A 21424-nucleotide genomic window follows, 5' to 3' on the forward strand; every position below is an offset into this window, starting at 1 on the left:
TGTCCCTAATTTTCACAGACCCATAGACTTAAATGGGCATGCTTTATCCGTTCAGGATGCATCAGGATGTCTTCAGTTCCGGAACGGAACGTTTTTTGGCCGGAGAAAATACCGCAGCATGCTGCGCTTTTTGCTCCGGCCAAAAATCCTGAACACTTGCCACAAGGCCGGATCCGGAATTAATGCCCATTGAAAGGCATTGATCCGGATCCGGCCTTAAGCTAAACGTCGTTTTGGCGCATTGCCGGATCCGACGTTTAGCTTTTTCTGAATGGTTGCCGGGACGCTAAAGTCCAGGCAGCCATGGTAAAGTGTAGTGGGGAGCGGGGGAGCAGCATACTTACCGTCCGTGCGGCTCCCGGGGCGCTCCAGAGTGACTACAGGGCGCCCCAAGCGCATGGATCACGTGATCGCATGGCACGTCCTCCATGCGCATGGGGCGTTCTGACGTCATTCTGGAGCGCCCCGGGAGCCGCGCGGACTGTAAGTATGCCGCTCCCCCGCTCCTACTATGGCAACCAGGACTTTAATAGCGTCCTGGCTGCCATAGTAACACTGAAAGCATTTTGAAGACGGATCCGTCTTCAAATGCTTTCAGTACATTTGCGTTTTTCCGGATACGGCGTGTACCTCCGGCAAGTGGAGTACACGCCGGATCCGGACAACGCAAGTGTGAAAGAGGCCTCAGCTAGGTGTATGGTATTCAATTACTAGGAGTGGGATGCAATCTCATGATGGATCAGTCTCCTAGGAAGTACCAGAGTCCGCCAACCAAATGTGCAGAGCTGTTTTCATAGATAAAAGCGGTACCTGACAAGAAGTCTGGGAAATAGTAGAAGCAGCAAAAATGTTATCTGCCAGTTAAAACCAGATAGTAACACATCTCATTTTTTTCTAACCTGATTTTATTTTCTGATTACAGATTTTTTATTCTGTTCCCTTTACATGATTATGGGGGCGGCCATCTTGCCTATGCTGTTCTTAACACCATTTACAAAGCATTAAAAAAATTGCCTTACGGCAGCTCCATGGGCCATGGTCACAATGGTCAGGACCTCAGTGACTTCTGTGGGAGAGTTTTCTAGGCATGCTCTGTGACTAGAGTTGAGCGGACACCTGGATTGTCGGGTTCGAGAAGTTTCTGCCGAACTTCCCGGAAATGTTCGGGTTTGGGATCCGAACCCGATCCAAACTTCGTCCCGAACCCCATTGAAGTCAATAGGGACCCGAACTTTTCGGCACTAAAAAGGCTGTAAAACAGCTCAGCAAAGAGCTAGAAGACTGCAAAAGGCAGCAACATGTAGGTAAATCCCCTGCAAACAAATGTGGATAGGGAAATGAATAAAAATAAAAATAAAATAAATAAAAATTAACCAATATCAATTAGAGGTCCCATAGCAGAGAATCAGGCTTCACGTCAGCCACCACTGCAACAGTCCATTGTCATATATTTAGGCCCAGCACCCAGGCAGAGGAGAGAGGTCCCGTAACAGAGAATCTGGATTTATGTCAGCAGAGAATCAGTCTGCATGTCATAGCAGAGAATCAGGCTTCACGTCAGCCACCACTGTAACAGTCCATTGTCATATATTTAGGCCCAGCACCCAGGCAGAGGAGAGAAGTCCCGTAACAGAGAATCTGGCTTCATGTCAGCAGAGAATCAGTCTGCATGTCATAGCAGAGAATCAGGCTTCACGTCAGCCACCACTGCAACAGTCCATTGTCATATTTAGGCCCAGCACCCAGGCAGAGGAGAGAGGTCCCGTAACAGAGAATCTGCCTTCATGTCAGCAGAGAATCAGTCTGCATGTCATAGCAGAGAATCAGGTTTCACGTCACCCAACATTGGAACAGTCCATTGGCATATATTTAGGCCCCGGCACCCAGACAGAGGAGAGGTTCATTCAACTTTGGGTAGCCTCGCAATATAATGGTAAAATGAAAATAAAAATAGGATTGAATGAGGAAGTGCCCTGGAGTACAATAATATATGGTTAAGGGGAGGTAGTTAATGTCTAATCTGCACAAGGGATGGACAGGTCCTGTGGGATCCATGCCTGGTTCATTTTTATGAACGTCAGCTTGTCCACATTGGCTGTAGACAGGCGGCTGCGTTTGTCTGTAATGACGCCCCCTGCCGTGCTGAATACACGTTGAAACAAAACGCTGGCCGCCGGGCAGGCCAGCACCTCCAAGGCATAAAAGGCTAGCTCTGGCCACGTGGACAATTTAGAGACCCAGAAGTTGAATGGGGCCGAACCATCAGTCAGTACGTGGAGGGGTGTGCACACGTACTGTTCCACCATGTTAGTGAAATGTTGCCTCCTGCTAACACGTTGCGTATCAGGTGGTGGTGCAGTTAGCTGTGGCGTGTTGACAAAACTTTTCCACATCTCTGCCATGCTAACCCTGCCCTCAGAGGAGCTGGCCGTGACACAGCTGCCTTGGCGACCTCTTGCTCCTCCTCTGCCTTGGGCTTCCACTTGTTCCCCTGTGACATTTAGGAATGCTCTCAGTAGCGCGTCTACCAACGTGCGCTTGTACTCGCGCATCTTCCTATCACGCTCCAGTGCAGGAAGTAAGGTGGGCACATTGTCTTTGTACCGTGGATCCAGCAGGGTGGCAACCCAGTAGTCTGCACACGTTAAAATGTGGGCAACTCTGCTGTCGTTGCGCAGGCACTGCAGCATGTAGTCGCTCATGTGTGCCAGGCTGCCCAGGGGTAAGGACAAGCTGTCCTCTGTGGGAGGCGTATCGTCATCGTCCTGCCTTTCCCCCCAGCCACGCACCAGTGATGGGCCCGAGCTGCGTTGGGTGCCACCCCGCTGTGACCATGCTTCATCCTCATCCTCCTCCACCTCCTCCTCATCCTCGTCCTCCTCGTCCTCCAGTAGTGGGCCCTGGCTGGCCACATTTGTACCTGGCCTCTGCTGTTGCAAAAAACCTCCCTCTGAGTCACTTCGAAGAGACTGGCCTGAAAGTGCTAAAAATGACCCCTCTTCCTCCTCCTCCTGGGCCACCTCCTCTTCCATCATCGCCCTAAGTGTTTTCTCAAGGAGACATAGAAGTGGTATTGTAACGCTGATAACGGCGTCATCGCCACTGGCCATGTTGGTGGAGTACTCGAAACAGGGCACACAGGTCTCGCATGGAGGCCCAGTCATTGGTGGTGAAGTGGTGCTGTTCCGTAGTGCGACTGATCCGTGCGTGCTGCAGCTGAAACTCCACTATGGCCTGCTACTGCTTGCACAGTCTGTCCAGCATGTGCAAGGTGGAGTTCCACCTGGTGGGCACATCGCATATGAGGCGGTGAGCGGGAAGGCCGAAGTTACGCTGTAGCGCAGACAGGCGAGCAGCAGCAGGATGTGAACGCCGGAAGCGCGAACAGACGGCCCGCACTTTATGCAGCAGCTCTGACATGTTGGGGTAGTTGTGAATGAACTTCTGCACCACCAAATTCAGCACATGCGCCAAGCAAGGGATGTGCGTCAGGCCGGGCTTGAGGCTCACCAGCAGCAACCACTCGTCGGTCTGTTGTTCTATACCCCGCCACAACTCCTGTGCGGTGTGGGGCCTGTCCCCCAAACATATGAGTTTCAGAATGGCCTGCTGACGTTTACCCCGGGCTGTGCTGAAGTTGGTGGTGAAGGTGTGTGGCTGACTGGATGAGCAGGTGGAGGAAGAGGAGGAGGAAGCTGAGTAGGAGGAGGTGGCAACAGGAGGCAAAGAATCTTGCCCTGCGATCCTTGGCGGCGGAAGGACGTGCGCCAAACAGCTCTCCGTCTGGGGCCCAGCTGCCACTACATTTACCCAGTGTGCAGTTAGGGAGATATAGCGTCCCTGGCCGTGCTTACTGGTCCACGTATCTGTGGTTAGGTGGACCTTGCCACAGATGGCGTTGCGCAGTGCACACTTGATTTTATCGGATACTTGGTTGTGCAGGGAAGGCACAGCTCTCTTGGAGAAGTAGTGCCGGCTAGGAACAACATACTGTGGGAAAGCAAGCGACATGAGCTGTTTGAAGCTGTCTGTGTCCACCAGCCTAAATGACAGCATTTCATAGGCCAGTAGTTTAGAAATGCTGGCATTCAGGGCCAGGGATCGAGGGTGGCTAGGTGGGAATTTACGCTTTCTCTCAAATGTTTGTGAGATGGAGAGCTGAACGCTGCCGTGTGACATGGTTGAGATGCTTGGCGACGGAGGTGGTGGTGTTGGTGGTACATCCCCTGTTTGCTGGGCGGCAGGTGCCAACGTTCCTCCAGAGGTGGAGGAAGAGGCCGAGGCGGCAGCAGCAGAAGAGGCCGAGGCGGCAGCAGCAGAAGAGGTAGCAGGGGGAGCCTGAGTGACTTCCTTGTTTTTAAGGTGTTTACTCCACTGCAGTTCATGCTTTGCATGCAGGTGCCTGGTCATGCAGGTTGTGCTAAGGTTCAGAACGTTAATGCCTCGCTTCAGGCTCTGATGGCACAGCGTGCAAACCACTCGGGTCTTGTCGTCAGCACATTGTTTGAAGAAGTGCCATGCCAGGGAACTCCTTGAAGCTGCCTTTGGGGTGCTCGGTCCCAGATGGTGGCGGTCAGTAGCAGGCGGAGTCTCTTGGCGGCGGGTGTTCTGCTTTTGCCCACTGCTCCCTCTTTTGCTACGCTGTTGGCTCGGTCTCACCACTGCCTCTTCCTCCAAACTGTGAAAGTCAATGGCACGACCTTCATTCCATGTGGGGTCTAGGACCTCATCGTCCCCTGCATCGTCTTCCACCCAGTCTTGATCCCTGACCTCCTGTTCAGTCTGCACACTGCAGAAAGACGCAGCAGTTGGCACCTGTGTTTCGTCATCAGAGACATGCTGAGGTGGTATTCCCATGTTCTCATCATCAGGAAACATAAGTGGTTGTGCGTCAGTGCATTCTATGTCTTCCACCGCTGGGGAAGGGCTAGGTGGATGCCCTTGGGAAACCCTGCCAGCGGAGTCTTCAAACAGCATAAGAGACTGCTGCATAACTTGCGGCTCAGACAGTTTCCCTGGTATGCATGGGGGTGATGTGACAGACTGATGGGCTTGGTTTTCAAGCGCCATCTGTGCCCTTTCTGCAGAAGACTGGGTGGGAGATAATGTGAACGTGCTGGATCCACTGTCGGCCACCCAATTGACTAATGCCTGTACCTGCTCAGGCCTTACCATCCTTAGAACGGCATTGGGCCCCTCCAAATATCACTGTAAATTATGGCGGCTACTGGGACCTGAGGTAGTTGGTACACTAGGACGTGTGGCTGTGGCAGAACGGCCACGTCCTCTCCCAGCACCAGAGGGTCCACTAACACCACCACGACCATGTCCGCGTCCCTTACTAGATGTTTTCCTCATTGTTACCGTTCACCACAATAAGAAAAATAATATTTGGCCCAATGTATTGAATTCAAATTCAGGCCTTTTTTTTACAGACACCTAACACTATCTGGCTATCTATTTATGTACCGTATTACACTAATACAGGCACAGCAGTAACGACAGATTTAGCTGGATATAAATTTGAGGCCTATTATTTAGGCGCTGGGTGACAGGTATAGGTTTACTGACAGAATTAGACTTGGAAATGCACAGTAGCGTGTGTGTGAAGTTATTCAGAATGACCCTATGTGCACCTTGAATCTTATATACCCTTTTAGGGATAGATTTAAAATAGCTCTGATACAGCAGAAACCACTAAATTAGGAAATTGCTAAATTGGGAATTGTATTTCAACCCAGAACAAAAAATGTGCTTTGACGGACACTAAATAACTTGACCAGCCACAGCAGTAACGACAGATTTAGCTGGATATAAATTTGAGGCCTATTATTTAGGCGCTGGGTGACAGGTATACGTTTACTGACAGAATTAGACTGGGATATGGCCAAAAAATAACCAAAATATTGATGGTTAAATGCACTTGGTGTGACAGCTTGACCAACCACACTATTGAGGGTTAAATGCACTTGGTGACAGGCTCAGCTTGCCCTTGATGTAGTATATGGCCAAAAAATAACCAGACTATTGCTGGTTAAATGCACTTGGTGTGACAGCTTGACCCTGATGTAGGATTTAGCCAAAAAAACAACCACACCATTGAGGGTTAAATGCACTTGGTGGCAGCTTGTGCTGGCACACCACAAGACACAAAATGGCCGCCGATCACCCCAGAAAAAAGTGACTGAAAAACGCTCTGGGCAGCCTAAAAACAGTGAGCAGTTGAATAACAGCAGTTCAATCATCCACAGCTGCAGATCGATCTCTGAATGAAGTCTTTTGGAGGAGTTAATCACTGCCTAATCTCGCCCTAACGTCGCAGCTGCAACCTCTCCCTATGCTGATCAGAGCAGAGTGACGGGCTGCGCTATGTGACTCCAGCTTAAATAGAAGCTGGGTCACATGGTGCTCTGGCCAATCACAGCCATGCCAATAGTAGGCATGGCTGTGACGGCCTCTTGGGGCAAGTAGTATGACGCTTGTTGATTGGCTGCTTTGCAGCCTTTCAAAAAGCGCCAAGAAAGCGACGAACACCGAACCCGAACCCGGACTTTTACGAAAATGTCCGGGTTCGGGTCCGTGTCACGGACACCCCAAATTTCGGTACGAACCCGAACTATACAGTTCGGGTTCGCTCATCCCTATCTGTGACCTGTGCAGATGTCATTGTACAAGGAAAGAATAGATGCTTTGACAATCACCTATTGTGAATGGTGGATCCTGTCTTATCTATACACAGACGTGATATATCCTTATCATTATAGGCAGGTTTAGAATTATATAACTGCATTAAAGAGATCTGTACAAGCAAAGAAGTGGCTTAGTGGCCCCTATTAGCATAATAAAGCTTTTTAATGAGACACATTTGTGGAGCCGAATATGACCACCATTCCTTCAGCCAATCAATCAGACAAGCCTGATGATACATGAGACCAGGAACTCCCAATACTCCTTTACAGAGAGGAGGGAATAGAGCTGATCTATTTATTAGAGATGAGCGAATTTTTCAAAAATTCTATTCGGATGCGTTACCAAATTTTCCCTTTGGAGCCTTTGGTGTACACTGTGGTAGTTATACATTAGTATGACACGCAGCTGACAGGCCTCACTCCTAGAATCACTTGATGCTTACAGCTATAACAGCAGCTGCTGTGTGCCGCTGTTCCCCTGCTTGCTGCTGCGTGTTCAGCGGTGATCTGCTGCCAGTGCTTCTCCATTCACCGCTGCAGTCCTGGGCTCTGTCCAGTTTCCTTTCAGCCCTGGCCACAGCATGCTTGCTGCTTGTTCCCTGCAGGACTTCCTTAAGGGCCAGCGTGTGTCACTTCCTGTGCTTTATGGGTTAGATCATGTGACCAATCCTAGCCCTCCTGAATGTATATAAGTGGCTCAGCCCGCTTCCCAGATGCCTCAGTGTCAAGATCCTTGCGTCCTGCTAAGGTTGCTGATATCTCTGCTTGTGTTCCTGTGTACCTGACTCTTGCTTGTGTTTCTGGACTCTGCTACCTGTTTGATCCTTGCCTGCTTGCCTTGACTCTCCTGTTGCCAATCTAGATTGCCTGACCTGTGCCGCCTGCCCTGACCTATTGCTTATTTGACTTGACCTCTGCCCTATCCTTCGGTCCTGCACTGTTTCTCCTGGTTACGACTCAGGTGCTCAGTTACTTCCTGGTCTGCCTGGACCAGCTGCCTTGTGTGCCACTCCTCGTCAAGAGGTAGAGACCTGGTGTTCCCCTCGGGAAAGTTTATCCCCACCATCTGGGGTACTGTGAAGAACGAGGGGTTCACTTAGACGCCCTTAGAGGAGGTAGGACAAGTGGCACAGTGGGTTCACACCTGCTGGTTCATGACAGTACGCTGAGCCAATGGACCCCGCTGGTCACACCAAGCCTGTTGTTCAGGAATTGCTACATGAAGTGAGGTGTCAGAGCGAACATCAGGATGTCATAATGCAGTTCATGCAAAATGTCGCTGCTCGTCTGGATGCCATCTCTTCTCCAGTCGCTGCTACCCCAGCAATCCCCAAACTGATGAATCTGGATTTGTGTGCCACTGGTGTGCAACTCTCTCTGTCATCACACTATGGTGGAGATTCCCACTGAGCGGCCCAAGGTTGCCTTCATTGTGTCCCTGCTGTCTGATGAGGCCCTTGCTTGGGTAAATCCTATTTGGGAACATGGAGGTCCAGTGAGCACTAATCTGCAGTCTTTCCTGGCTACCTTCCGGCTGGTCTTTGAAGAGCCCAGCCGCATGTCCTCTGCTGCATCAGCTCTGCTGCTTCTACGACAAGGTTCCTTGTCTGTGGGTCAGCACGCCATCCAGTTTCGTACCCTGGCAGCCAAACTTGTATAGAACAGTAAGGCTCAACTGGCGGTGTTCTGGGAGGGCCTCTGTGACCGGATTAAGAATGAATTAGCTGGTCGTGATCGTCCGTCTACTCTGAATGACCTGATCAGCCTGGCCCCAAGTATAGATATGTGTTTCAGGGAACATTCTATGGAGGTCACATGCACCAGAAGACCACTTCGCTTGGCTCCAACCTTCCAGATGCCGGTTCTTCCTCTAGTGTCCACCCCATCTGAAGAGCCCGTGCAAATAGAGCGCCTTCGATTGTTTGACCAGTAACGTTTATGCCACAAAGCAGAGAACCCGTGTCTGTATTGTGGAGGCAAGGCCCACTTTCTGCATAATTGTCCACAGAAGCCGAGAAACGCCAATTTCTAGGATCAGTTGAAGAGTTGGTCCTAGACAAGGAGTAGTCCTCCCTTAAACTTTCAGTTCCGGTGACTCTCTGTGCCTGCATTCTTGGTCAGCCGGTAACTTCATTCAGCAAGCTCTAGTCCATCAGTACCGGCTCCCTACCATCCGTCTAGAAAAGCCTCTGTCAGTGGCCTCTGTAAATGGACTGCCACTTCCTGAACCTTTGGTTTCTGTTACTATGCCCTTTAATTTGCAAATAGGGGTTCTGCAATCAGAGATGATCTCCTTCTATGTGCTGCCAGCGTCCGTGAATCTGGTTATCCTTGGTCTTCCCTAGCTGCATCAACAAACTCTAGTTCTGGACTGCCACTCCAGTCAGATTCTGCGTTGGGGATCATCCTGTCAGTCGACCTGCTTCATCGCCTACTGTACCTGTAGACCTACTTGGACTTCCACAGCAGTATACCAGTTTTGCGGCTGTCTTCAATAAGAAAGAGGCCGAGACCCTGCCTCCTCATCGTCCATATGATTGTCCGATTGACCTGCCTGGTGCCACCCCTCCTCATGGTCAGGGTACCCACTCTCGCTTCCCGAGACTCAAGCGATATCTGATTACATAAAGGAGAATCTTGAGAGGGTTTATCCGGAAATCTACTTCACCAGTCGGTGCCGGGTTCCTCTTTGTGCAGAAAAAAGATGGATCCTTATGGCCCTGTATCGATTATCTAGGTCTGAATAAGGTCACGGTCAAGAATCAATACTCTCTTCTGCTAATCTCCAAACTCTTTGACAAGATCTGGGGAGCTATGGTCTTCACAAAATTAGACCTGCACGCTGCATACAACCTTATCCACATTCAAAAGGAAGATGAGTGGAAGACTACTTTTAACACTCGTGACAGTCACTACGAGTATCTTGTCATGCCCTTTGGTATGTGCAATGCTCCCGTGGTATTCCAGGAGTTGGTAAACAATATCTTCCGGGACCTGCTCTATGTCTGCGTGATAGTGTACCTGGATGATATACTGCTTAGTGATGGACGAACATCGGCCGAGACAATTCGTGAACGCGCGTTTGTGATCAAATGTTCGCGAACCACGCGTTCATGGTGGGCCCCATTCACTTTAATGGCAGGCGAACCTGAAAACCCCTCAGGTCATATTTACAGCCAGCAAACACTTACTAGAAGTACACAAATAGTCCCACAACATGGACAGTGATATACCAGAGGGGGATCATTGGCAAAAATTCCCACAAAAAATATGTATTTTAATCAGGGGCCATTTTTATGCATCTTAGGCTTTCACACTCGCATTTGGTGCGGATCCATCTTGTATCTGCACAGTCGGATCCACATCAATAATGCAAATGCTTGTATCCATTCAGAAACGGATCAGTTTGCATTACTCATAAAAAAAAAAGTCAACAGGGGACCCATCCGTTTTCAATTGTGTCAGTGAAAAACTGATCCGTCCCCATTGACTTACACTGTATATCAGGACGGATCCGTTTGGCTCTGCATAGTCAGGCAGTCACCAAAACGCTGCAATCTGCGTTTTAATGACAGTCTAAAAAACGCAATGGAGACCAAACGCAGCCAAATTGATGCATTCTGAACGGATCCTTATCTATTCAGAATGCATTGGGGCTGAACTGATCCGCTTTGGGCCGCTTGTGAGAGCCCTGAAACGGATCTCACAAGCGGACATAGAAACGCCAGTGTGAAAGTAGCCTAACACACAGGCATCTTCAGGACTTTACAGAGGCTTTCAGTTGCCTCTTGGCACTACTCCACTCCCTGACTACGTGCATGTGCCCATCACCCTGCCATCATCCTTAGTAAGGATCAGTTACAGCCTTGCTAAGAAGAGGCTAACTGAAATGACCCCTCTAGTTACACATACCGGTGCCTAACTCCTCCTGTACATGTGACTGATCACATGTTCATGACATCATGAAAAAAGCCTTTAGCTCCTACCATACATGTGACTGATCACATGTTCATGACATCATGAAAAATACTTTAGCTCCTCCCATACATGTGACTGATCACATGGTCATGACATCATGAAAGGTCCTTAAGCTCCTCCAGCAGCACAGCCTGGCGTCTGACCCCTTGCATGCATGTGACTGATCACATGGTCATGACATCATGAAAGGTCCTTAAGCTTTTCCAGCAGTACAGCCTGAATTCTGACTCCTCCTACACATGTGACTGATCACATGGTCATGACATCATGAAAGGTCCTTAAGCTTTTCCAGCAGTACAGCCTGAATTCTGACTCCTCCTACACATGTGACTGATCACATGGTCATGACATAATGAAAGGTCCTTAAGCTTTTCCAGCAGTACAGCCTGAATTCTGACTCCTCCTACATATGTGACTGATCACATGGTTATGACATCATGAAAGGTCCTTAAGCTCTTCCAGCAGTACAGCCTGAATTCTGACTCCTCCTACACATGTGACTGATCACATGGTCATGACATCATGAAAGGTTCTTAAACTACTCCAGCAGCACAGCCTGAATTCTGACTCCTCCTACAAATGTGACTGATCACATGGTCATGACATCATGAAAGGTTCTTAAACTCCTCCAGCAGCACAGCCTGAATTCTGACTCCTCCTACACGTGACTGATCACATGGTCATGACATAATGAAAGGTGCTCTAACTCCTCCAATAGCAAGGCCTGGATTCTAACTCCTTCTACATATGTGACTGATCACATGGCCATGAAATCAACAAAGGTCCTTTAGACCGCCAGGATCTAACATCTGCTGTTGGGTGGACTGTGCTCTGTGGCTATATGCTGCACTAACAGGTGATGTTAACATCAAATAAACACTAGAAGATACAAATGTAAGACCTTCCATCAGTGGCATTTATTGGGGTAGCTGGAAAGTATTTCCCCTAAAACCACGCTGGAACCGAACAGATACAGAACTACCTTTAGTCCCTTAAGTTCAATCTGCACATTCATAGCCTATTACAGGAGGGGATTTTTATGTTACTGTTCTGCCTCCAGCAAGAGGTAAATTACATGTTTTATTATATCAGACGGGGCATATAGTGGTTTCATATAGACATTTCCCTTCAAACCCTAGTAAATGTAACTGAGCAATGGGGACGTGATATAATTCTAGGCAAGCAGTGCCCCCTGAGCAACGAAAGCCACAGTGTCCTCATAACAGTGACAGTATTTCCATTATTTAAAGCCAATGTGCCATCATAACAGTGTAGGTGACCCCAGAACATGTACAGCCACTTCTTCTACAGATGACTTCTTCTGGGACAGCAGCTGGGTGTCCTATGGAACTGAACTATTGATAAAAATCTAGGACTGTCCAGCTTTGTCGAGGACATGAGATAGATTAATAGACATAAAAAAAATCTGATGTTATGTCTCTACAGAGGTTACTTCATGCTTACATCTTTACACCGTAACTACATCCCGCTCACAGAGTATGCATGATGATCACCTACCAAGATCATGTGACTGGAAAACTATTACATCTCACCCTGCAGATCATCTACTTGCTGACTGGGCAGGTGAGTGATTCAGGGAGTGATTTCACAGAATAGTATAAAAGAAATGACCTATCATATTTAGTGTTGTCTGTCTTACTATTTAGGATTATGGACCCATAAAGAGGTCCGAGGAGGCTGTGAAGCCCACTAGTGATCATCATAAGTCAGGAAGATGGAAAAGAATCCAGACCTCCATTATGGAGTCTTCAACCCATGCACACATGACACTTGACGCAAAGAATGAGCAAAAGATCCTAGAAGTCACCAACAAGATAATTAATCTGCTGACTGGAGAGGTGAGTGCGGCAGGGAATACTGGGACAGTATATAATGACACCAAAGTAGGTGCCTGGAGGATGACATTGACTTTGTGTATATCAGGTTCCTATAAGGCGTCAGGATGTCACTGTCTATTTCTCCATGGAGGAGTGGGAGTATATAGAAGAACATAAGGATATGTACAAGGATGTCATCGTGGAAAATGACCAGCTCCTCACATCACTGGGTAAAAATAGTTTTTGGTTTTTTTTTATTGTAAAGATATGGCAGTCTTAAGGATCCTGTAGGTATACCAGTATAATATAATCACCACATCACCCACATATTCAGCCACTGTATTTGTATTCTATAGAGAGGTCCAGTAAGAAAAGTTTATTAAAGAGGTGTCCCGACCAGGATTTTCCTCTGGATGAACAAGAGGAAAATTATAATATCCTTCATGATTATAAGGTATGTCCTGCCTGTCCTTGAAATTTGTAATCAATGTGATTTTATTAAAGGGATATTCTGTAGCATTATCCTCACAATAGGCCATCAATGTTTGATTGGTGAGTGTTGAAACTAATTTGAAAAGCCAGTGCAAACAATGAAGGGGATGCAGAACTCACGTGAGTGCCAAGGTCTCTTCCCTGTGTTGATCAGTGGATGTCCCGGAGTTCAGAATCCTACCAAACTGCAGACAATCAAAGTAAAAGTCCAGGGAGCTCCTTTAAAAATGTAATGCCAGAAAACCGTTTTTGTTCTCCACTTTATAAAGTTGCTGGTATACATAATCATTTGTTTAAGAAACGTCATGTTACACCTGATGGGACGTCGCAATCCTGACATTAAGGCTATCATAAGAATGAGTAGAAAAACTGACCTGACTTCCTGTCCACACAGCAGATGCAGAGTCCAAAGGTTTACAATTGTAATCTATGGTAAAATTGCTGTGTTTCTATTAGGCTGTGCTACAGGGCTTAATATCAACTTTCTTATTGCAGGCCCGGGAGCTGTCAGAAGGTTGTGGAGTGGCTGTTCTGTCATGATGACCCTTCAGATGCTATGGTCACAATTGACCATGGCCTCTGAGAGTGTACATGTTCGTGATGAAACATTTGCAGCAAATGATTACGTATACCCGTTCACTTACAGACTAACCAAAACATTGTTGGGGAATGCCTCTCTAACAGAGATTCTAATGTTTAATCACAAGTAACTGAATCATATACATAATGTTTGGACTCTTTAGAGGGAAGAACTGTATTTTATTAAAGTTGAAGGTATAGATGGAGAAGAAGAGAGCAATGCAGGAAACTGTCAACCATATCAAATGGAGGAAATACTTCCTACTATCTGCTCAGGTGAGCAAGAGCGAAATGTTCAGTCAAGACAATCGTCTCTCTTTCTATACCCTGTAAGAGCCTACTCTCACAGTATCATTCAAGCTTCATTCTCTTCACCAATGTGGCCTGGAGATACTGACCCATTCCAACTTTCAGGGGATAGTTTCATGTGCAAGTAATATGTGTCATGTCACGGCTTGCATATTAATATATGATCAAATATGAATGCGTAATATAATAATTTTTTTACAATTAGATTTTTTTTCAATAATGTATTTGTTTAGTTTCATATAGTTTTTTTTTAGGCTACTTTCACACTTGCGTTAGGAGCGGATCCGTCTGGTGTCTGCACAGACGGATCCGCTCCTATAATGCAAACGCTTGCATCCGTTCAGAACGGATCCGTTTGCATAACTGTTTATTTCAGATCTGATTTTTCACTTTGGAAAACTCAGATCCGACAGTATATTCTAAACACAGAAGCATTCCCATGGTGATGGGGACGCTTCAAGTTAGAATATACTGAGAACTGTGTACATGACTGCCCCTGCTGCCTGCAGATGCTGCCAGGCAGGGGCAGACCCCCCCCTCCTGTATTTAACTTATTGGTGGCCAGTGCGGCCCCCCCTCCCTCTCCAGTATTAATTGTAACCAGTGCGGCCCCCCTCCCTCTATATTCATCGGTGGCCAGTGCGGATTCCCAGTATTAAATATGACCAGTGCGGCCTCCCCCTCCCTCCCTCCCCAGTATTAAATATGACCAGTGCGGCCCCCCTCCCTCTATATTCATTGGTGGCTGGCCAGTGCGGATTCCAAGTATTGTGACCAGTGCGGCCTCCCCTCCCCCCCCCACTAATTAAAATCACCCCCCCCCCCCCCATCATTGGTGGCAGCGGAGAGTACAGATCGGAGTCCCAGTTTAAATCGCTGGGGCTCCGATCGGTTACCATGGCAGCCAAGACGCTATTGCAGTCTTGGCTGCCATGGTTACTTGGCAATAAATACAAGCATTATACTTACCTGAAGAGCTGCGATGTCTGTGTCCGGCCGGGAGCTCCTCCTACTGGTAAGTGAAAGGTCTGTGCGGCGCATTGCCTATAGCACAGACCTGTCACTTACCAGTAGGAGGAGCGCCCGGCCGGTCAGACATCCAGCTCTTCAGGTAAATATAATGCTTGTATTTATTGCTAAGTAACCATGGCAGCCAAGACTGCAATAGCGTCTTGGCTGCCATGGTAACTGATCGGAGCCCCAGCGATTTAAACTGGGACTCCGATCGGTACTCTCCGCTGCCACCAATGATGGGGGGTGATTTTAATTAGGGGGGGGGGAGAGGGGAGGCCGCACTGGTCATAATACTTGGAACCTGCACTGGCCACCAATAAATATAGAGGGAGGGGGAGGCCGCACTGGTCATATTTAATACTGGGGAGGGAGGGGGAGGCCGCACTGATCATATTGGGAATCCGCACTGGCCACCGATGAATATAGAGGGAGGGGGGCCGCACTGGCTACAATAAATACTGGGGAGGGAGGGGGGGCCGCACTGGCCACCAATAAGTTAATTACAGGAGGAGGGGGGGTCTGCCCCCTGCTGCTTGGCAGCATCTGCCAGGCAGCAGGGGGCAGTCATGTACACAGTTCTCAGTATATTCTAACATGAAGCGTCCCCATCACCATGGGAACGCCTCTGTGTTAGAATATACTGTCGGATCTGAGTTTTACGATGTAACTCAAATCCGATGGTATATTCTAACATAGAGGCGTTCCCATGGTGATGGGGACGCTTCAAGTTAAAATATACCATCGGATCGGAGAAAACTCCGATCTGATGGTATATTAATAGGGACTCCTGACTTTACATTGAAAGTCAATGGGGGACGGATCCGTTTGAAATTGCACCATATTGTGTCAACGTCAAACGGATCCGTCCCCATTGACTTGCATTGTAAGTCTGGACGGATCTGTTTGGCTCCGCATGGCCAGGCGGACACGAAAACGCTGCAAGCTGCGTTCGGGTGTCCGCCTGCTGAGCGGAGCGGAGGCCAAACGGTGCCAGACTGATGCATTCTGAGCGGATCCGCATCCACTCACAATGCATTGGGGCTGTACGGATCCGTTCGGGGCCGCTTGTGAGAGCCTTCAAACGGAACTCACAAGCGGAGCCCCGAACGCTAGTGTGAAAGTAGCCTAATCCTTATATTTTTTTTAAATGATTAACAATTTTTGGGCTGTTTGGTAAATACACACATGCAATATGTAAACATGAAGCATGTGTTTTTAAATTCAACCCACTGACTTCCCAATCACTACCCTTAGGGATCTGTTGAAATATTCTATGTACAGAAAAAAACACTATGGGGTAATTTACTATCCAGAAAAATGCCTATATTAGGTGCATTTGTAGCTCAGATTGCCGTGCAAAGGTCATTTGCGCCACTATCTGCAACTTCTCCCCGCTCACGCCAGGTCTAATAAAGGGCAGCTTGGTGTGGGTGGAGAAGGGGACAGGCCGGTAGGCCCATCACAATCATCATTTCTACGCCTATTTTAAGCGTCGAAAATGGTCTAAATGTAAGACAGCAAGAAAGATGGCTTACATTTAGACTCGCGCTGTATATGCCGAAGTTATGTAGAGGCCAGCGCCAGCTATAGGAGTTTTTAAGACCAGCGTCTAAAATGTGTGCTTAAAAAATGCATGAAAGAGAAATTTGAATACAGACATAAAACTGTATTGGCAAGTGTGAATATGTCCTCTTGCTATGATGTTGTTGGCTCCCCTTCCACTCCTGATGAAATGAATATATGTTAATATAGTTTTTATATTTTCAGGAGAGGAACCTAATATTGGGATTCTTCCTGAGGACCATCTTCCAAAGATAACAGAAAGACATGATATCCCCAAGAATTTTTCAAATCCTATTACCTTGGACATCCATCCATTTCAGTACAGGTCAACGCAAATTCTATCTGATTGTATAGATCCAGGAGGTTTAACTGAATCTCCTAACCTATCTCCATGTTCCAGTTTTCATCCTATGCAAGTTCAGGAAAAGCAAACTGGGGAAAATCCAAATCTAATCTTACAACATGGGAATAACATGAAAGATGGATTGTTCTATTGTCTGGAGTGTGACAAAAGATTTAAACAAAAAGCTTATCTCATGGCACACCAGAAACTTCACAATGGTCAGAACCAATATCAGTGCACAGAGTGTCCCCAAAAATTTCCATGCATGTCCAAACTTACTCAACATCAGAAATTTCACAGCAGAAAGAAGCAGTTTAATTGTAACAAATGTAGAAAGGGCTATATGACAAAGGACAATCTTATTTGCCATCAGGAATCCCACATTAGGGAAAAACCCTTCAATTGTCCCGAGTGCGGCAAATGTTTTTCACGAAAGATGGTACTCATGAGACATCTGAGAATACACAATGTAGAGAACCCCTTTGCATGTTTGGAATGTGGGAAAAGTTTTACCCAGAAATCTGATTTGGTGCGACATCAGCGAACGCATACGGGAGAGAAGCCATATACCTGCCTGGCATGCTCAAAAGGTTTTGCACAGAAATCTGGGCTTGTGAGACATCAGCTAATTCATAGAGATTAGAGGTCAGATTGTATTTAGTTTTGAGATAAATATTCCTACACCATATGGGGCAGTATTGTAGGAATAACTGCTGGTAGTTCCTTAGATCAGTGGGTTAATGAAATTGTATTTGTGAGCCATAAATGTTATTACTTCCTTTTCCCTGCTAATACAAAGTGCAAGAGGATGAGAGGATTAGATTCATACTTAATGATATGTGATTTCTAGAGCTAGATATTATGCAGAGGTGATGTTGTATAGTCTATATATCTATTAAGACAATGTTCTATTTAAAAAAACACTGATGCCGGCGTGTTAACCCCTTGTAAGCCCCAGCTTACCAAATGCATTCATAGTTGGTATGCCCAATGCATCTTCGCACCTACCTTCTTCAGGAGGTGTGAAAGGTGGCACTGTTATAGCAACTCCACTGGCTCCGTCACTGTGAGACCGTGGTGCTCCCACAGTGACAATACCAGCTGCGCTGCGCTGCGCATGCGCAAGTATAGTGGGGCTCGATGCCCTTACTATATACTGTGAAGGACAGGCCAAGGTAGCGTGCAGAGAGTTGACATCACCAGCAGAGGGGTAGGGCATCGCAGGTAGTTAGGAGTGCACGGGAGAGGTACTGGGCACTGTCAATGGATGGGCTCAGCTCTTACAAAGTTTAGAAACAACCTGCTGGGCACTTTGCACCCTAATTTGCATATAGAATACACATTGTTTTCTGGACATAGAAAATCCACCCAAAAATAACAAAGGTATGTTTTAAACCAAGTCTGACTCCACAACAGCATGGTAGCATTACTGATATAAAGCAAATGGTGACAGATTCCCTTTAACCCAAAAATCAAACATCCCCATCTACATTAGCATCAGGGGTTGGTTCAAGGCCCACAAGTTTTCCCAGGTTTTCCCCCATTATGTAAATTGAAAGTCTCTATCAACCCATCAATTTCAGCCCTTGACCAATGTCTAATAATAAATTGTTTTTCATTTGGCAAAAAAACGTACTGGTATGTGATTCTTTATGTCGAACGTATCTAACGGTTCATACCTATGAATTTTTGCAGTTGCGCTATAGTATGAAAAATTGTGTGTACATTTGGAGACAACCAGTTGGTGAGACTAGGATGCTTGACCACTAAAAGGATCAACTGGAACAAGGGAGGTGTAGCTGGTCAGCTAGGACCTGTCCTAGGTTGCTAGTATAGCTTATATGTGTATACAGCTAGACCTGCTAATAGCCTTAATACAGTTCCTATGTTTATGTGTTAAAGACAAAAGCAGAGTTATTTACTGTGACATCATGTTTTGGATGTCATATATATTTTGTGTTAACAGAAGCAGAAAAAGATAATATGCCTTTAAGATTCATTTTGTAATGTAAGGTAAGCTCAGTGACACAGCAGAAACAACAGAAAGCATAGTTGTTGCTGGGCAGAAGTCTAGACCAATCATAGCCAGCTTCTCACACAGCAAGAGTTTTCACCAATCACAGCCAGCCTCACAGACAGCCTGTCTGGGAATTCCCTTAGCAGGAGCAGCTAGAATCATTATTCACCAGAGACAGGAGCTGAAGAGACATTCACTCCACTGAGAGCTGTGTTTTTATGGGAACAAGAGGACAAAATAGGTATTTAGATATACAGTTATATAATGTTCATATTGTTAGTATTGTGATTAGAACTGTATATTGAACCAGTTATATATGTGTTTACTTACAGTTCCACCAAATCAAATCAATTGCAAATATCAAGTTCAAATTGCCAAATACAAATTGCAAGCATACAAATTCAGATTCAATATTGCAATCCAAATTACATACAACCATACCAGATCATACTCAACCAATCTGCAAATAGTCACTGCTAACTGCATACTGCAAGCAGAACTATTAGTTAGACCTCAGATATACCTCTCAGAGAGATCATAAAGTGCTTAAATAACTTAAAGTGAGAGTACAGAAGAGAGAAATATATCCACCATTTCATGTTGAATGACAAGATTGAACAGTTGAACCACCATCTTATGCATACCACCATTTTGTGATATCTTTTCTTTCTTTCAAATTTCTTTTTATTATTCAGCAACATTAAGCAAGTACATACATGACCCTTAATTATAGTCACATACCATGGGCCTAGTAAAGGTATAAGTATACAGAAAGAATGAAAAATACAGGTTTGAATATGTGGTTGCATATCATCCAATACACATAAAGCATATTCTATAATTACCCGTAGTATGCATTATACTCTTGTTACTGCATTTCCTTGAATAACATGTGGGAGAAATAAAAGTGGTAAGGGGATGAGGGCCACCCAACTATTCCCTTGCCATTTCCTCGGAACTTGTCATTGCTGTGATATTTTTAATAGAATCTCAGGTAGTTTGTGTCAAGGGCTTATCTGAATTCTGTGTGTTTGGACTGGGGTTGTTGGTTTGGCAATATCTCTTCCAGGGACCCCACATCCGTAGAAACCTATCGTGGTTTCTTTCTTCCCAGCTTACGAGCTCCTCCATTCTATATAATTGCTCCACCTTCTCTTTCCACTGACCTATTATTAGATGATCCCTACTTAGCTACTTCAGGGGTATTAAAAGTCTAGCAGCTTGGATCAGATGTGTAGCTAGATCTTTTTTGGAAGGATGCCAGTTACCAGAGGGGAGCCATAGTAGTACATACTCTGGGGCTAGATCAAGAGCCCTGGCTGTTATTACATTAGTAGTATGAATAACTTCTGCCCAGAATTCTATCAGACGTGGGCAGGACCAGAAGATGTGGCTTAAAGAACTTTCTTCAGCTCCACATCTCCAGCATGCATCAGAATCACACGTCCCTCAAGTACTGCTGTCTGGGGGTCTTGTACCACTGGGTTATGACCTTATTTGAGTGCTCCTGGACCCTAATGCACTTAGAAAAGCCATGTGAGTGTGCGTGTATTCGTAAAACCTCTGTCTCTGAGATGTCTTTACCTAATTCAGAGGACCAGGTCTGGACATAATACGGTGTCACTTTTTTAAGGGGAAAAGTAGGTGATATCTTTTCAACACTTGTTATGTACATGGACTATCTGCTGCGGAGGCGGCAGTGTTATATATGAAGAAAAGTTGAAGTTTTTAAAGAAGTTATTTGAAGCATTTGGTGTGCTCTTTAAACCTACTGTTGCCATAGAACGTTGCTAGAGGAATTACAGAGTAACAGACAGTCTGGTTAGTACTAAAAGTCAGAGATAACAAGACTCTTCTAATGCCACAGCGCAAAAGGCACTTCATAGTGCTGCGCCTGCCACAGTGGAACTATTGCCCTCAGAGGGCGAAGTAATAGCGCTGCTCAACTTGCACAGTAAAGAGCGCATTAGAGCAGCGGAGCGCCAGCATATAACTGTTCTCTGAGTGAGCAAGCAAAGACACCTCAGCGGAGATACCATAGAACGTGCGGATTAGTCAAACTGCAGCCGACTGTTAAAGTGGCAGAACGGCAAAGGCAAGATAGTCAGAGAAAGAGCGCCACCCCTCCTGCGATCCCTAGAGAGAGAAAGAGACGCATGGTGGGAGGCCAAAGTCCAGAGCTAGAGTCCCTGCACCACTATCCGCGGAGAGACCATATACTGCAGTCAGCTAGTTTCCCACCATTAAGCCTGCAACAGCATATCCAAGCCAGCGCATCACAAGTCATCACAGATCATCACAAGTCATCTCAGATGATCGCAAGTCTGCACAGAGCATCACAAATCTGCACAGAGTATCGCAAGTCAGCGGAGAGCATTGGATCATCAAGAAAAGACACTTCTCCCTTAAGATTGACATTTGTTCCTGCTCTTCAGAATAAGGTCAGAGCTTTCCTTTTATTACTTATCATTGCATATAGGCTTTGGCATAAAGAGAATTTTTTTGTGTGTTCAGAAATAGACTTTAAATAAAAACAAAGGACAGTTTGTAGTAGAAAGGATTTAAAGTGAAAGACATTTATTGCCTGCATTTATCGCTGTTG

General features: G+C 46.3%; 1 protein-coding gene across 1 annotated transcript; it reads left to right on the forward strand.

Annotated features, from left to right (window-relative positions):
- Positions 1-11405: 11405 nt before the first annotated feature.
- Positions 11406-18423, forward strand: LOC122939808 (zinc finger protein 605-like). The gene is made up of 7 exons (XM_044295973.1): positions 11406-11523; positions 12114-12251; positions 12335-12526; positions 12612-12735; positions 12862-12959; positions 13741-13852; positions 16667-18423. Exons 2-7 carry the CDS (start codon positions 12171-12173, stop codon positions 17446-17448), a joined length of 1389 nt encoding a protein of 462 aa, XP_044151908.1. The 5' UTR covers positions 11406-11523; positions 12114-12170; the 3' UTR covers positions 17449-18423.
- Positions 18424-21424: the final 3001 nt, after the last annotated feature.

Source organism: Bufo gargarizans, chromosome 6 (genome assembly GCF_014858855.1).
Source record: "Bufo gargarizans isolate SCDJY-AF-19 chromosome 6, ASM1485885v1, whole genome shotgun sequence".
Lineage (NCBI taxonomy): Eukaryota > Metazoa > Chordata > Amphibia > Anura > Bufonidae > Bufo > Bufo gargarizans.

Coding starts and splice junctions, on each gene's coding strand:
- LOC122939808 (XM_044295973.1), top strand. CDS start 12,171: ATGATGATCACCTACCAAGATCATGTGACTGGAAAACTATTACATCTC. Junction 12,252..12,334: donor TCTACTTGCTGACTGGGCAG/GTGAGTGATTCA, acceptor CTTACTATTTAG/GATTATGGACCCATAAAGAG. Junction 13,853..16,666: donor ACTTCCTACTATCTGCTCAG/GTGAGCAAGAGC, acceptor TTATATTTTCAG/GAGAGGAACCTAATATTGGG.